The 16,371-nt window shown below is 40.6% G+C and overlaps 1 protein-coding gene across 4 annotated transcripts in view; it reads right to left on the reverse strand.

Annotated features, from left to right (window-relative positions):
* Positions 1-339: 339 nt before the first annotated feature.
* Positions 340-16,371, reverse strand: part of LOC123971968 (F-box-like/WD repeat-containing protein TBL1XR1) — a 27,508-nt gene continuing 11,476 nt past the window's right edge. For 3 of the 4 annotated variants that reach the window (XM_046051104.1, XM_046051105.1, XM_046051106.1), the window contains exons 7-16: positions 14,512-14,653; positions 14,032-14,095; positions 13,834-13,931; positions 12,844-12,904; positions 11,905-12,026; positions 11,441-11,515; positions 10,641-10,768; positions 7,371-7,536; positions 6,184-6,285; positions 340-3,082 (exon numbers count right to left, since the gene is read on the reverse strand). In XM_046051104.1, the coding sequence (XP_045907060.1) occupies positions 3,056-3,082; positions 6,184-6,285; positions 7,371-7,536; positions 10,641-10,768; positions 11,441-11,515; positions 11,905-12,026; positions 12,844-12,904; positions 13,834-13,931; positions 14,032-14,095; positions 14,512-14,653 (985 nt within the window). In that variant the 3' untranslated portion in view covers positions 340-3,055. Of the gene's footprint in view, positions 3,083-6,183; positions 6,286-7,370; positions 7,537-10,636; positions 10,769-11,440; positions 11,516-11,904; positions 12,027-12,843; positions 12,905-13,833; positions 13,932-14,031; positions 14,096-14,511; positions 14,654-16,371 lie in introns of those variants that run through there. The other variant, XM_046051108.1, reaches the window with a different exon arrangement.

Genomic DNA, 16,371 nt, shown 5'->3' on the forward strand with positions numbered 1-16,371 from the left:
GGCACAGACATCCTAAACACATAAACTTTAATGGATGAAATGTTCAAATGCTTAAATGTTAATACTCGTGTGGGGCTAGATTAACAGTCATAGCATCAGCAAAGTCTGCAGGCTTCATACTCTAAGGAACATAAATGCCTGTGCAAAATTTCACAACAAGCCATCCAACATTTCTTGAGCTATCTGAAGTGTTGCCAGCTTAGCTTAAAAATGAAAGTTTGTCCTGATGTGTATGCATGTCAGCAAACACATATGTTGACATTCTGCATGACAGAACGCACAGGTTATACTGGAATAGTGATAAAGAAGCAGTGTGGAAATTAAAAGCCAACACGTTGCTATTATCAAAATAGATTTTATTCTAGACCTTGAAATCTGTGTAATATTACAACAGTCAGATCAGGAGGCTGCGGACTGCAACCATGTGAGTGAGAGAGAAAAGAGAGTACAACATAGGTGAGGGCAAAGACAACACAACAAAAAAACATGTATCTGCAAATTGTTATTTACATGTTCCGTGTTATAATACATCAACAATTAAATCCAGATTTTGTATTTTTTGTTCATTTTGTGTATGTAGCTAGAAATAAATCAGAATTACAAAAGTTTTGAGAAGTACAAAACCTTCAAGGGCTCGCCAACATAGCAAAGATAGAATCAACGTTAGTACTTTTGGTAGGAGAAAAAAATAGCCAACACTTGAATGCAGTGTAAAAAGCTTATCATCTAAAAACAAGACATTATAAAATACCATTCCACTGTCATAGACATCATTTGAAATAGTGTCTTTGTGGTACAGTCCAATCACTGCTGACTGTATTAAAGCAAACTTCAAAATAGTTTTTAGCTTCAGTACAAAATTTTTTAAAACAAGTAACATTCTGAACAAAACCTCTGAAATGGTCCGACAACAACGTGTGTGTGTGTGTGTGTGTGTGTCAAGCTGTTAAGTTATGGCTATGAGATGAGACCTGGAATGCCATGAAGTTGGCTTGGTTCGACTTTGACGCACCCCGAGGAGTCAGACAAGACGCTTTTCATCCTTATCTAAACCACTAGAATGCTGCACTTTCTGCATCAATTCAGATTCATCATTAAGAGCATTTTAAACATTGTGATGTGTCTACAGTGGCTGGAATAAACACACATCCCAGTTTCTCCATTTTTAGTCTAAAGTGCAGGAGAAGGACAAAAAAACACCCTTCAAAAGGACTGCCCTTTTTATTTTGCTATGACTGTTTAATGGTATTTTATAAAAACCCATTGCTCATGCTCACAACCCTGGTGATGCAGAAGAACATCACACGCTGTATTTCAAGCATCTTAAAAAAGTAACTTTAAAATCCACCCGTAGCGTATGAGTGGCATACAAAAGAATCTCCTGTGATAGCACAGATATATATATCTATATAGATATATCTATATCTATATATATTATATGCAGATACCAAGTTACATCAAGTCATATGCTGCAAGACTGCTTTATTACAAGAAGCACAGACTTTCCTCAAAATGGCAACTCTGAACACTACAAACAAAAGCGCCGTCAATCCGTGCATAGGCCTGAACACAGCCCGTCTCCAGAGTGTGTGTGTGTGTGTGTGTGTGTGTGTTAATGCTCGGCAACGACTGCCTGACAACAGCAATCCAAAGCAGCGACTGTCGTGTGTACTTCGGTCACCACTGGAGATGAAAGCCACACACGTTAGTGAAAGTCTGGATGTTTTTAAACAGACTGCCAAACCTGCCAAACTGTGATATGAACTCCAATATCGTCAATTAGCCATTTCGGCTTTGACGTGATGCTAATATTGAGCCATGATTAAAAAGGTGCAATCAAAGACCCTGCGCCTGCAGTGGAAGTGATACTCCAGATGTCCCCAAGCAGGGGAAGGAGGACACAATAAGCAGGTGAACGCTTAGTCTGATTATCATTAAGCAATGGTTAGCAACAAGCCATTAATTGAGGAACCAAGCACAATATGACTGGTAATTGCAGTTTTGGGCCCGTTTTCCTATATCTCTCTCTCTTTCCCCTACAGATCCCAGAAGCTGCATTGACACTATAAAACAAGTTATTCCAGTGCCAACGTTACCTCACAACTGACACTAAAGCACAACCGTCTATTCGTAAGCTTGAGACACAGATAGAGCAAGCTCGGTGACGGAAACCTGAAGCCGATCAGTGTCGATGCCTTTCTGCCCAGTGCGCTGTTAGAACATGAGATCCGCTTGTTGTTTACCAGCTACAAAGATTATCTTTCAACCTAGAGGTTTTGAATTTTCAGAGCTCTATATTATTAACCTGATGAATTGGGAACACCTGAAAACTATTTTTGAGGATAAGAGTTGCAAAACCAAAGGACAGTTCAGCCTTTGATTAACTGTTTTATACTTTGTTTTTTAAAAAAATGTAACAAACCTATTGGATAAAATGAGCTGACAAATACCTAAATGATTTAATCTTCTAAGCTATGCATCTGCATTTGTGAACCTTGAGTGCCAAGAAGTGGATGAACAGATCTCCCAATGAACAGCCACTGTAAAAGACAAACACCCCCTGCCCCCTCTCTCTTCTCTCCCACCCAACATGTAATATAAAACCTACAGAGATCAGTGAAATCCAAATTCAAACAATGTCCACAGGACACCAAATGCTGACATATGCAATATGCACACACCAACAGAAAACAAAAATCTTCATAATTCTGGTACATAGGATAAAAAGAGGAAAGCAAGAAGAATCCTGGTGTTTTGGTTTGCATGTGATGGGTCCAACAAGTTTATACTGTATGAAAACAGAGAAATGTTTCTTCCTGCAGATCTGTGAGCAACACGTCCATACAGACTTGTTGTAAGTCTGACACATGTGCGTAAGAACTGCGTGTGGTGAAGATATGGTCCTTTCGTGTACATTTGGGGAGGGTGGGGGCTCCATTTGACTGTAACGGCGGGCCATGGCATCTGATGGGACTACAGCAGGACAGGCAGGGACAGTCAGTCATTTTGGCTATGTACACATTCGTAGTCGGTCCATGGCTCCCCCACATGAGGGTCATTTTCTCAGGTCTAATACACAAACCTGTAACAACAGGAAGAAGCAGACCGTTAGATGCAAGTTTCAGTCTCTGCCACATCATAGAGCAAGAACGGCTCGAGGGGAGGAGAGACCCTGCAGTGTGTTTATTTTACAGACAGGCGCCAAAACGGTTCTGTAGAGCCCCAATTCACAAACTGATTTGCGGCTGTGCACATTTCGTCCATGACTTCAAATTGTTGAGTATTTGAATGTATTTTGCATCATATTCACTGTAGCACCACAAACAAAAATGTTTAAAGGTAGGGTAGGCAACATTGGAGAAACCAGCAAGAGACACTAGATTTTGAAAGTATACAACAGAAAAAATCCCACCCCTCCCTTCAGGCTTCCCTTCCCCCCAAAAGACATTTGTGGCCGACAGACCACAAAGTAACGTTTGGTATGTGCTGTCATCCAAGCTATTTGCGCAGGGTTAAACATAAAAGCTTTAGCCTGTGCGCTTGTGCCTGATATTAATGAGCTGGGCAGATGCAAACATTTACAAAAACAGGCAAATACCTGTTTAAATGGATTGTTTGGTTTGTTCTACTTATGTTAAGCTAGTAATTGCACACTGTGCCACTATGTGTGTTGGAAAGCAGCCTGTAAGACTCCTTCATAAGCTGCATAAATACTTTTGCTTTCCATTAACATTGTATTAAAGCCTATTCAGTCTCTGCAGAACAAATGTAGGTCAAATTTAAGTCAGATGATCACTGGATTGATTCTGATAGCCTAAATTAGCAGAATATTTTCATTGCACAGAGCCGGACTTTCTTTTGATAGTTTTCTTTTTCCTTTCTTTAATTTGCTTTGTTGCAGCAATATCCGACAGTGAATTAATGTAATTGAATACACCAGTGAAACTGATCTTGGATTTCACTCAGGCTACCACCTGTTATTTATTCAGGAAACAATAAGTTCTGAGATGCAGAGGGAGTACAGCAGTCCTGTTGGGCAGGAAACACTGTTATTACAGTCCTGAGACAGCCACAGATAAAGAATCTTTTTTGTTGATTTATGATTTCTGTCCAGATGTAAAGACAATTTCAAGTAATACAAAATGGACTGCCTTACCTAGCTTTAATTTGTGATTCGTAGAATAGGATTTGTGCACCTGCAGTGAAGAATTTGAGAAGGTGTCACAATGACCTTTGACTCAACCAACTTTGAAATATGGTCCCAATCTTCCCTTCTGTTCCAGAGTTAGGGTGCTGAATAATGGGTTAGGGTTAACACATCCGCGCTTGATCCTGATGACCTGCGGCTGCGTCATCCGGAGCATCCGAGCGCATGGCTCGGCCTTGCGAACTCTGCCAAGGCAGTTACAACACCTGCCTGCCGCAGCGCAGCAGGACGTGATAAATCTTGTTGACCAGTTCATGTGCCAGTTCAACATGATATTGAGTTGACAGACCCCCGGCCGTACCGCGCTAACCAAAATAAGCGTGAGTTAATGAATGCAGAGGTGCAGTACCTCCTCCAGCATGGGTTAGCTGTACCTAGCTCTAGCCCATGGAATCTAAGTCTGATGTTTCGCCGCGCTTTGTCATAGATTTCAAGAAAGTCAACTCGGTTAATGTTGATTTTGTGTGGACCCCAGAGTGTCAGATGACGTTTGACAGTGCAAAGGCGTTGCTGTGTCATGCTCCGGTGCTAGCTGCCCCGGACTTTGCTAAGCCATTTAAACTGGTGGCAGATGCTAGTGCAGTGGGGGCTGGTGCTGTCCTACTCCAGAGTGGCCCTGACGGAGTGGACCGTCCGGTGTGCTATTACTCCAAAAAGTTCAACAACCACCAACTCCATTACTTTACCATTGAGAAAGAAACCCTTGCTTTGTTGTTGGTCTTGCAACATTTTGAGGTGTATGTTGGGTCTAGTTCTCTGCCGGTAGTGGTTTACACGAATCATAATCCCCTTGTGTTCCTTTCCCACATGTAGAATCAGAACCAACGGCTTATGTGCTGGGCTCTGATTGTACAGGATTACAACCTTGAGTTACGCCATAAGAAAGGTACTGAGAATTTGGTCGCTGATGCACTATCTAGGCTGTGATAGGTGATATATAGAGATGTACATTAGCTATCGAGGGCAGCGTCTACGTATTTCACGGTTGCTGCTATTTTGTCTTGTATGTTAATGAGGCTGTGAGGTTCCCAGCTGGGGACTGGATGGTTCCAAGGAAGTTCTATCTGATCTGCTGCGCTCCCTGTGTTTTTGGTTCTCCTTTTGTTTGTAGTTATTAATCCCTTGTTTAGAAGGGATCTCTTTTGGTTATATTTCATTATTTGGTTTACACAGCACCTACTTGCCCAATCTCTGTTTTGACTGTTTCTTTACCTCTGTTTAATAAATAATATTTCCACTTTACCAAGTACATCTGGTTTATGTTTATGTCTCCCCTACCCCTAGCGAGCAGGGACGTAACAAACACATTAAACAAATTGTGAAATTTTGACATGATTAGCGCATCAATTCTTGAGTTACAGTCAAAAACATGTTTGTCAAGATAATTTTGGGGTCACAGTGACCTTTGATCACTAAATCCTAATCAGTTCATGTGGACAGATATCACATTCACAAGAATGGGACGGACTGAGAATGTAATGTCTCCGGCCACGGAAAAAGGGAAGTCTGAATATTTCCAAAAACAACTGTTAATGGTGCTTATCACAGACGGTTAGTTATTAACAACTTATAGTTGTTTGATCAGGAATTTATTTTTCAGACGCTAATGACTCTATCTAGTGTTAACTAATAGCACTGCAGCATCAACTGTTGTGTTATGTTTTCATTTAATTCATTTAACTTTTCAAACTGTCTGCTCAGTTTAAGTTCCTGTAGTCACCGCAGCTGTGTTCAATTACTGGACTATCAATCCTGTTAGAATTTTTGCACAAGCAGAACCTTCGCATCAACTCCAATTCTGACCAGTGTCAGCTTACCTGGGTCAAATCTTTAATACACACTGCTGACCCATAAACTTCGTGGGTCAGCAGTTTGGTGTGGAAGTTGTAAATAGAAGTCAAAATGTGTGTGAGTGGCTTCTACGGTCAGTAGGGATTATAATGTGTGTGACAAAGCGCTCATGCAGCACAACTCACCGATCCATCTGACGCGCTGGCTCCTACTTTGTCTCCTGTAGCATTCCAGCACACCTCAAAGATCCCTCCTGTCCCCCGGTAGCTGTGGACTAAAGCACCCGTCTGAAGAAACACACATGTACACACACACATTAGCAATGGTAGGCAACATCTTTATCCTCTGTATTTATGCCACCTTTGTAATGTCTATAATAAAATGTCTAATGTTTATTAATGAGTGTGTAGGGATGGGGATCGAGACCCGGTTCCAAAAGGACCCGGTTCCAAAATTTCTCAAAACCCGAAAATCAATAAGGTTCGAGCTTATCGATACTGCTAATGAGACTTGCAGGTCCTATGACGTAATGTTATGTCTCAAGCGTAAATTCGGTTTTATTTTGCAACACAATGGATAAGAAAATCATCAGGCTGCAGCCTCTGACGGCTCCCACACACCCACACACACACAGCGGCAACAGAGCGAGAGGCTGCGCCGTCGCGGTGGAATACAGTGAGGGTTAAGCTCCAAACTACTGTAACGTTAGTTGATGACAGCTACGCTCGTTACTGTAAGTACGTGCAATAAAACCTTCGCAAGTAAAAAGACAATACTTTATCAATACACCTGTCTGTAAGGTAACGTTAAACATGTAGAAATGGTTAATTTAATCATCTCTGTCTTCAGTATCTTATCCTGTATGTTGTAAGCTAGCTAACGCTAGATTGGCATTAGCCAAATGTTAAAAACAAGCTAAATAGAAAGCTGTCTGTCTGGAGCACAGACTGGTCTGTAGTCTTAAAAACTCAGCTGTGACAAACCAGCTGCTCCTTCTTCTACCTGGTAACGTCACCTGCAGCCAGCGAGAGAGGAGGAGGGACTGATACAGACTGATGTTATTCTTTCTAAACGTCACTCATTACTTGTGATGTCAGATAAAGTTATTGAGTTACTTTGCTGTTGTAAACATTAATATATATAACGTTATCGCACATTGAATATTTTCCTCATATTGTGCAGGCCTATCTCATGCCCGCTGGGTCTGGTCTTACCAAATAAATCATCACTAAATAATAGTAAAGTATCGATAGTGGTATCGATAAAGAATCGTATCGTTAAGCAGTCTCAATAAGGGTATCAATATCAATAAAAATTAACAATCCCCATCCCTATGAGTGTGGGGTTATAATCGTCAAGTATTATCCCAGACCTGAGTGTTCCAGATGTGGACACACTTGTCGAAGGAGCCGCTGGCGAGGTGCCTGCCATCAGGGCTGAAGGCCACGCTGTAGACGGGCTCCTGGTGGCGGGTCAATGTGTGGATACACACGCCACGCTCCACGTCCCACAGACGCACTGTAGAATCAAATGATGCGCTGGAGAGGGGGAACATAAAGTGAGCCAAGTGTCCAAGTCATGTGGCAAAAAGAATTACTGCCATTAAACACACCCGTGAGATACTGTATGTCAACAGGACATGACAGCTCTCATTAAAGAGACAGTAAGTGGTTGTAATCCAATACACTGTTAAATTCAGCAAACACTTCCTCAGTTTACTAGCTCTCCTTTTTGTATGGGGAAAAAAAACTTTTTTCTACACAGCCCTGGCTCTGTAAATGGAAAACAAAGAAAGTGCTGTGAACCTTGCCGCACAACATTGTTCCAGCCAATCAGCAACATTTAGTGCTCGTGCACAGGAGTGATGTGGGGAGGGGTGCAGTGGGAAAAACAGTTTTATACACCTAATGTGCTGCAGGACTCCAGTCACTGTGAAGAAAGAAAGATGGCTGAGAAACAGCCAAAGAGGAAAAGATCTGAAGAGTATAAACAGAGAAGAAAACTATATGACCAGGCAAGGCCGAAGGAGTTGGAGGAAACGCTGGAGAAACCTCAGAGATTTGAATTATGGAGGGCGGCGCTTCTGAGGGAGCGCTGAAGCGAGGGGTGTATTTGTTTAGCAGTTGAGTTCAAATATCAGCAATCCTTCAGTATAATCATTTACCTTCCTAAATTCCTAATTATCTTTAAAAGGAAATAATCTAATTAATCACTTGACTATGAATGAATCTATTTCCCCAATCTGAATTAACAGTGTTTCCCCTAGGATGGAGTTGTAGCAGCGGAGTTGTAGCATCTCTCTGAACAAATAGTTGGAAAGGCTAGAACAGATAATAAATAAACAACACCCAAAGATCAGTCTACAGGGAAAGAACTACAACCATTAAGTAATTTGGTTGGTTATGATGCTCTCCACAGGGATTTTAGATTTATGGCACAGCCTACTTAGGGGGCATAACCCCCTAAAACCCTGTTAATATGACCTCAGAATCATTATAGATACAATTGTTCATATTTGCATTTTGTGTCTTTATTTTAAAGATTTTGACATTTATCTGTATAGACATTAATATGAAAAAATAGGCAACATGAGAAACGACCTCCCTTCTGAGGTGCATTTTATTCGCATCCTCATTAGCTTAAAAGGAGTAGTTTGCATCACTAATTTGCTTTACTAACCTCAGCTCCTCCGGTCACCACCGTCCTTTCTTTTCCTAACAACCACATTTTCAGTCTCATCTGAAAACTGAAAAATAATTTAGGATGTACCTGTCTGTAGGCTACAGGACAAAGCTGTAGGATACATCAGTTTAGTCTAAGTTAGTACCTGATTTTCTACCAGCTACAGCTACCAGTTACTTTCTATAAATTGACTAAAGTTACATGGCAGCCAAAGGTTGTAGCCTTCTGTATAAGCTTTCCTGCTCAGCTGTGCAAGGGGAGGGGAGATGTTAGCTAGCGCAAACAGGGTTGAGCCTAGGGTTGGGTAATGTCGGCAAAATTGCAATCAGACAACGGTATATTTTTAAGACCACTATGAATGAAATTTAAGACCTATATCACGACATCAAAAAAAGAAACATACAAGGAAATGCAGTCACAAAAATACTTGCAGAGTAAATAAATGTATTCAAATAAGGGTCGAGTGATGTTTACAAAATTGGCATTGGACGATGTCAACAATGAAACACTGGGATGGACGATGACATTGATAAGCTACATTATTAACAAGCTGGGATGAAGTGCACCTGCTGCCGTGAAAAAGGATCACGGGTGGAAATATCCAGTATCGAGATCTGTGTCTTTACGGTGACTTTATAAAACATAACCTGCTGCTGATGGAGAAACTCAGGGGAGCAGTCAGGGAGACAGAGAGAGGTGGGGAAAGCCAGTGTGTTTGCAGTGAGAGACCAGAGGTAAAGGGGTGTGTGTGAGTGAGTGCAGGTAGAAGTCGAGGCAGGTGCAAAGCATGTACATTTACAAATAATAGAAATGATGTCCATGAGGATTAAAACATGCTTTCACAGGGTGATATAATGTAAAAAATTAAGATGGTATTTTTATTTTGGGGGTTTGGTGGTCATCCCTCAAGAAAATTTTTATGTTTTCCAATCAAGAAATATGCAAATCCACATAATTTTGGAACATTGTTATTACCACATCTGTGAATGTGAAGTAGGAAAATCTAGCTCTTCACTGCTTTATTTATTTTAGAAATTAAGATAAAAATAGGCAACATAAGAACCACCTCCCTTCTGTATAATTACAAGCATTTCATTTGTACATTAAAATCCAAAAGAATAATCTCTTCATTAGCTGAAAAGGACTAGTTTGCATTCCTCATTTGCTTTAACGTTACTAACCTCAGCTCCTTCGTGGTCACCACCGTCCTGTCTTTTTCATTTAATTTAATCATCAAGATGTACAGTACAGAGCCGTACCCTAACAACTTTATGTTGCTCTTATCCTTCGCTCATTCTTTGAAGAATGAGGAGGGAGACAGCCATGCGTTGAGTGTTACCGCAGCTTACTGAAAATCATTAATGATCGTGTGAAATCTTTGTTGCGGCGCTCATTAAGTAGCGACAGTAGGCTTCAGATAAGTTGGTAGCGACTGGTTTTAAACAAGCCCTAAGCTCTGTTTCTCTCAGGCAAGAGTCGCTAAGAATAAATCCATTTTATACCTGTGGTACAATCAAAAAGAGACTCACGGCAATAACACGACAACTGTATGGTGGTCAACACCACAGGAGGAAAAAACATTCTAAAGCGCTGTGGGAGCATTTCAATGAGCATTAGAGGTAGCGTTACATGGACGTTGGAAAATTAAAAACTGTTCAAAATTATTTAAGACCTAGAATACAAACTTAAGCGAATTTAAGACTTTTCAAGGCCTTAAATTTTGATTTTGAAATTTAAGACTTTAAGACTTTTTAAGACCCCATGGAAACCCTGATTTAAGTATCCTGATATCTCCTTGTATTAAAGGGAAAATATATTATTAACAAAGAAATTTTTTTTCTTCCACACACAGTATTTGTGTCATCTTACCTCTATAACTACAAAACTACCCTATAGCATATTAAGTCCAATGACACAAGCAGAGTGAGGGTGGTGTTCAGGTGCTGCTTTGTGGTCTCACCTGGCGAGCATGAGGTTGGCGTTAGGGTTGTTGGTCCCGGGGCCTGTGGGGCTCCACTTGATGGTGTAGATTTCTTTACTGTGGGCCTGGAGGTCATGGACACACAAGTCCTGCTTCATACTCCAGATCTATACCAGAAAGGAAGAGGCCTGCTGTTAGTATGGCTTTTATTGCGATGTGCATTGGCACATTCAATCGGGAATTTGTCTGATTAAGTGCTTGTTTTGAAGCCAATTTATACTTCTGTGTCGGGTCTAGGCCATGGCTGACAGTGTACGCTGTGTGCCTTTATTTATACCTGTGCATTGGTGCCTGCGTCGCTCTGCAAGTACGTCAAAACGCTTGTTAGTGCTAGGGTTTCTATGTTCCACTGTGTTCAGTTTCTTCTTCTTCGTTGGTGTAGGCTACTACAAACAATGGTGTCTGAAACTGAGCAGATCATGTTGGTGTTGGAGCTGATTGATGTTGAACAGCAGTTACTTTTGGTGAAATTGCTAAACCAAATGAGTGAAGGCGTCGGAGGAGATGGTATGTACGACCTTGGAACTGGCTGAGGCAGAAGAAGGATAAGCCGAAAGTGCGTAGGAGGAAATGCGATGCTACCAAGCTGACCAATCACAGTTCTTACGGTCTGCGTCGCTGGGACGTGTAATTGCGTTGTTGGGGAGGTGTGCTTTAGTCTAGGGCATCAGCTACGTGTCGGCTATGGTGTACCTACGGCGTAGATTCTAAGCAGAAGTATAAACTGGCCTTTAGCCATTAAGTGATAAGCACTAACTCTGCATGTTCTGTCGACTGACCTTCAATGTCATGTCATCTGAGCAGGAGGCCAGCAAGCTGCCGGTGGGATCCCACTTGATGGCGTTCACCTCATTCTATAGTGAGTAAGATGAGTGTTAGAAAGTAAAATAAAAACAGCATATTTTACTGTAAATTACTTCTGTTATGTCGATTGTTTCCCATGTACATCAGTTAGTATACTGATACTTTTATACCAATTTATCTCAAAGCATCACAATAAGTGATGTCCTGGTTTGTCACAGCTGTATGGATGATTTCCCACTGAAAGCCGTACGTTGTTAAGAGTTGTGAATGAATGCACCTTAAGAGTATTAATAACTTTCATCAGAAGCTTCAGTGAGTCAGAGCCAGAATGCACATAAGCTACCATACAATGCTTAAAGAGCAGGAGTGTATTTGGCCAGCAGAGGGTTTCCATTTCCCTCCGTCAGAAAGCAGCGCTCACACAGGAGTCTTGTCTTACCGTGTGTCCCTGGAAGGTCTTGACAGGTCTGTCCTGACCCAGCTTACACACATGGATGCACATATCTGTGCTGCAGGAGGCAAACGTGTTGTTGCTCTGCCAGTCTACGTCCAGAGCAGGTGCTGTTGGGAGTCAGAGACAGAGCTTAGGGCTGCTGCAGCAGTGAGGTATGTAGACATGAGGAGAAATGATAACATGAATATGGTGGTCTGAATATGAATTTCTAATTGCCACATATGATCTGATAATTATAAACATTACTCTAACTCAGCGGTTCTCAAACTGGGGGATATCAGGTCATGACAGAAAAAGTTTGAGAACCACTGCTCTAACTGCAGACAGTTGGTTTTAAAACAAAAACATGTTTTCTGCATATTCATTTAAGGGTAAACAAACCAAATAATGTCAAAAAGGAGAGCTGTGTAAAGAGACGTTGGGTTCTATATGTAAGTCACAATGTGTGAAAGACTTCATGACAGAAAAAATATAAATATTTTATCACTAGGGCTGGTCCGAATGTCATTTTTTGGCTTCGAAGGTTTGATAGTAATTAAGAGCGAATAATCTACCTCTCTGTACCTGAGAGTCCAGAGTGAGAGAGTCTGATCTGAGCAGGTCCAGAGCAGAATCCGGGAATAGTTTAGCCAGATGGGGGTCCAGTGATAGCAGAAGGGATTTGAAAGTGCTCCCACACAGCTGAGGGTTTCATTTTGTTTTCTCTTTGATGTGAACTGGAGCGTTATGTTCACTGTTGTGTGCGGAGGTCAGGCGCGCGAAAAAAATCTCGGAATTGAAAATCGAATGTGTACCCAACAATCCAATATTCGGGTCCAGCCCTATTTATCACTATGCTCTTACTGCAGCTCAGCAAATGGCAACATCTGACAAAAAATAAAAAGACTGTTATATGGGATAATCCAGCCAGCTCCTGTCACTCACCCGAGTGGAAAGGAAATTGTTGCTTTGCCTCTCCCGTGTGGGCGTCCCAAATAATTGTGGTCTGTGTTAAGAAGGAGATTTTCATTATTCATGCTAAACTAATATCGTTTGTGTTCGGAAAGCAATTAACATAAAAAAAACAAAAAAAACATAGAAAAGGTGTTATTTGAAAAAAATACAGAAAGTCACACTCAGGTCAACTAAGTAATGTGAACATGTTGAGGTAATATGCAGTTAATACATCACAAACACGTGAGGTCTTTTTATACCTCCAAGACATCAGCACTTGGGCATTGTGATGTATGCTAAAGGTGACACTGTATGTCCTTATACTTTAATGCACTAGATGGCAGTGTTGAACCGTATTCAGAAATTGTTGTCATTTTGAGACAGGACAAGAGCATCTCAATCTGATTTTTGGTGGTATCATAAAGCAAACAAACTATTCACAGCTTATTATAGACTGTAGCCCTTTGATGTATTTCAGCTGTGTGAATTAAAAGCAGTAGTAACTTTTTTTGGGCCACTTTAAGGGCCATAAAAACAAAACAATGAGTTGAAAGATGATAAATCAATCCATGCAGCTAAAGAGAAATGCAAAACATTAACATAATATGTAATATTGATGATTGCAACTTTAACATCCTAGAAAACTTTCATTCCTGGAAAACTACTTACCACTAAAGTATGTGGTAAGGTGTTGTATACTGTATGGATTGTAAATCCCCTTGAGGAAAACTGTGGTTTGTGACATTGGCCTACATAAATAACACTGACCTGACATTTAGGATCATCCCTCACTGTGTTACATCCCACCTCAACATCCAGTTTCAATGGGAAATATATCACATTTTAGTTATGGTAGCTATAAAGACTGAATAAAGAATAAGCTCTCAAGGTCATGCCAGATGCATTTACCAAACTTATTCAACTTAAAAAATAATAATAATAATAATTTAAAATCCAAAGCCAAAAATCAACGTGCCTTACCTTGTCTACACCAGCACTGAGGATGAAGTTTCCTTTCTTATTCCACTTCAGTGCAAATATAGGACCTTTATGCTGACCCAAAGTACTGGCCAGGTTACCTAAAAAAAAAATGCAACACAGCTTAGAAAGAGAGCAGGAACATTTTCTTGTCCATGCATCCTTGCAAAGGTATGATGTAGTAGAAGGTAAGAATCTCACCGTCTTTTGTCCATATTCTAGCAAATCCATCATATGAGCCTGTTGCTAGCAAGGTTCCCTCACTCTGAAAGAAAGAGACGATTCTCATTAGTTTCAAGTCAGTTGAATTTAATCATTCTCAGTTTTATTTGCATATTCTGATTCAGGTAGAAGTGTGTCTGATTTAACAGGTTATATTCCACTTTGTTAATTAAACGAAGTTTTAAGAAGTAAGTAGTTAATGACTGATAAAATATTAGCGCTGATTTAGCGTTGCACGCTGACTCATACTACACAGTGAAAAAATTGTTTGAAGCTGAGCAGCATAAAAAGGCTTTTTTTGAGTCGCCACGATATATCTGGTTGGAAGAAATGCCTTTAGCAAAAGTACTGTTCACAGCCACACACACATACACACCCCACGAGATTAGATTACCAGAAACTGCACTCAGTGGAACAGACACACAATCATACTGTTCAATTACACACACACACACTCACATTCCAGTCTAGTGAGGTGACGTCTTTGTTGCTGGGCACGTCCTGGCCCCCTTCCCGTATGCAGTGCCTCAGAACCAGCTGGGTTGATCCGCCTGTGCTGTTCTCACTCAGGTTCCAGATCCGTGCTGTTGAGTCCCCAGACCTGCACGAGTCAATACACACATACGGACACACAGACAGACAATCAACAAACATTAGGCACCAACATAGCTTTGATTCTTTAAATCAGTACTGAAAATGGTATAAAACTGACCATCGTTGCGCTTGAGTAGGGCTGGGGTTTGAAAGCATTTTATCGAACCTGAACCCAGTATCAAATCCGAAATCTTTTTAAATCCCTATCAAACATTTTCACATCATCTGTTGAGGAAAAAGGAGAAAGAAATTTTACAAGCACAAAACTCATTAATTGTTATGGTTTGTGTGGATGTTTGACCTTCATACAGCCCCTCTTAAATTACGGGACCGTGCCAGAGGTAATTGCATTTTTCTTCATTTTTATTTAATTTTGAGGGGTGTGACCATGCTCAGGAGCAAGACTGCTGAATATACAGTATATGTACCTAGTCCAATACGCGCCCCTGTTGGGTTGGCTACTTTTATAAATGAACACTAAATTGCTGCTGTAGGCAGGAGAAAGTTTAATGACATTTAAGAAAGACGACCAAATACTCTGTGCCTTGATTTAGATTTTTGTTTGCAAAATTAAATCACTTCTTCCTACTGACAAAGGCGTTGATCCATGTGCTGTGATGGAAATTAATTTAATGGATTAATTATGGCTATGGGTAAGGGCTTTTTTTTCTCTGTTAGACAAAACCAATCCTGACATGGGCGTCGATGGAGCAATGCACTAATTCATACTACACCTATTTCCCACACATTAATAACTTCCTTTAGTCCAGATCATCTACTGCTGGTTGGTCTGATAGAAAGTGACTTGGAAAGAGGGGGCCAGCTGGTGCATCTTGTCCAATCACATTCTTTCGGTCAGACTGCTTAGAAAGGTAGGGATCTTTCCTGAGCCATGTTCACAAACATACTGGGAAGCACAGGGGGAGATGTAAATGGTGGTTTCAATGACAGGCTTTGTTTGTTTTGGGAACTAATACAGTTTGACCCTCAAAATTAGAGCTGCACGATTTGGCCAAAAATGTTATCACGATAAAAAGTTTCATATCTTTCGATGTCGATAATTATCACAATAAGTATCAAATCGTTATTTATTTCGAGTTTAAAGGCTGATTTTTGCTCCTGAGTTAAAGTTGAAGAAACCTGATGGTTAATTGTGGTTTAAACTCTTCTTTATATTCAACACTTGAAGCCAAACAGTGGATCACTTCACAAATCTGAGGTAGAACATACAAAACATTTATGATAAAATCTTTGTCAACAAATATGCATGAGTAAAATTTAGTAAAAGCTTTTTTCAGTCCTTTTTCCTCAACAAAATAAACATCTTATTAAAAAATTAAGTCCTAATTCGTGTATGATTCAAGTGAATAAAATCAAACATTTATTGAACATTTATTATATATTGTTATTAAAAAAAAATATTGCGATAATTATTGTTGTTTTACTGTCCAGCCCTACTCAAAATTAAATGAGAATTCAGTGAAATGCAATAATTGTGTTTTTGCCTAATCAGCTAAGAGGTGCATAGTGTTCACAGAACCCAACCCTACTCTTGAGGCTGTCTGCCAAACAACAAGTAATGCAGACTGCTAAAGACGGTGAAACTGCAACAGACTTCTTGGTTTGACATGCGGCACTTCATGTCCGCCATTAATTAACCCAAGAATACAAGGCCATGCTCAACAACAGACCCCCCCCCCCCCCCCCCCCCCCCCCCCCCCCCCG

This window comes from Micropterus dolomieu, linkage group LG06 (assembly GCF_021292245.1).
Source record: "Micropterus dolomieu isolate WLL.071019.BEF.003 ecotype Adirondacks linkage group LG06, ASM2129224v1, whole genome shotgun sequence".
NCBI classification, from domain to species: Eukaryota; Metazoa; Chordata; class Actinopteri; order Centrarchiformes; family Centrarchidae; genus Micropterus; species Micropterus dolomieu.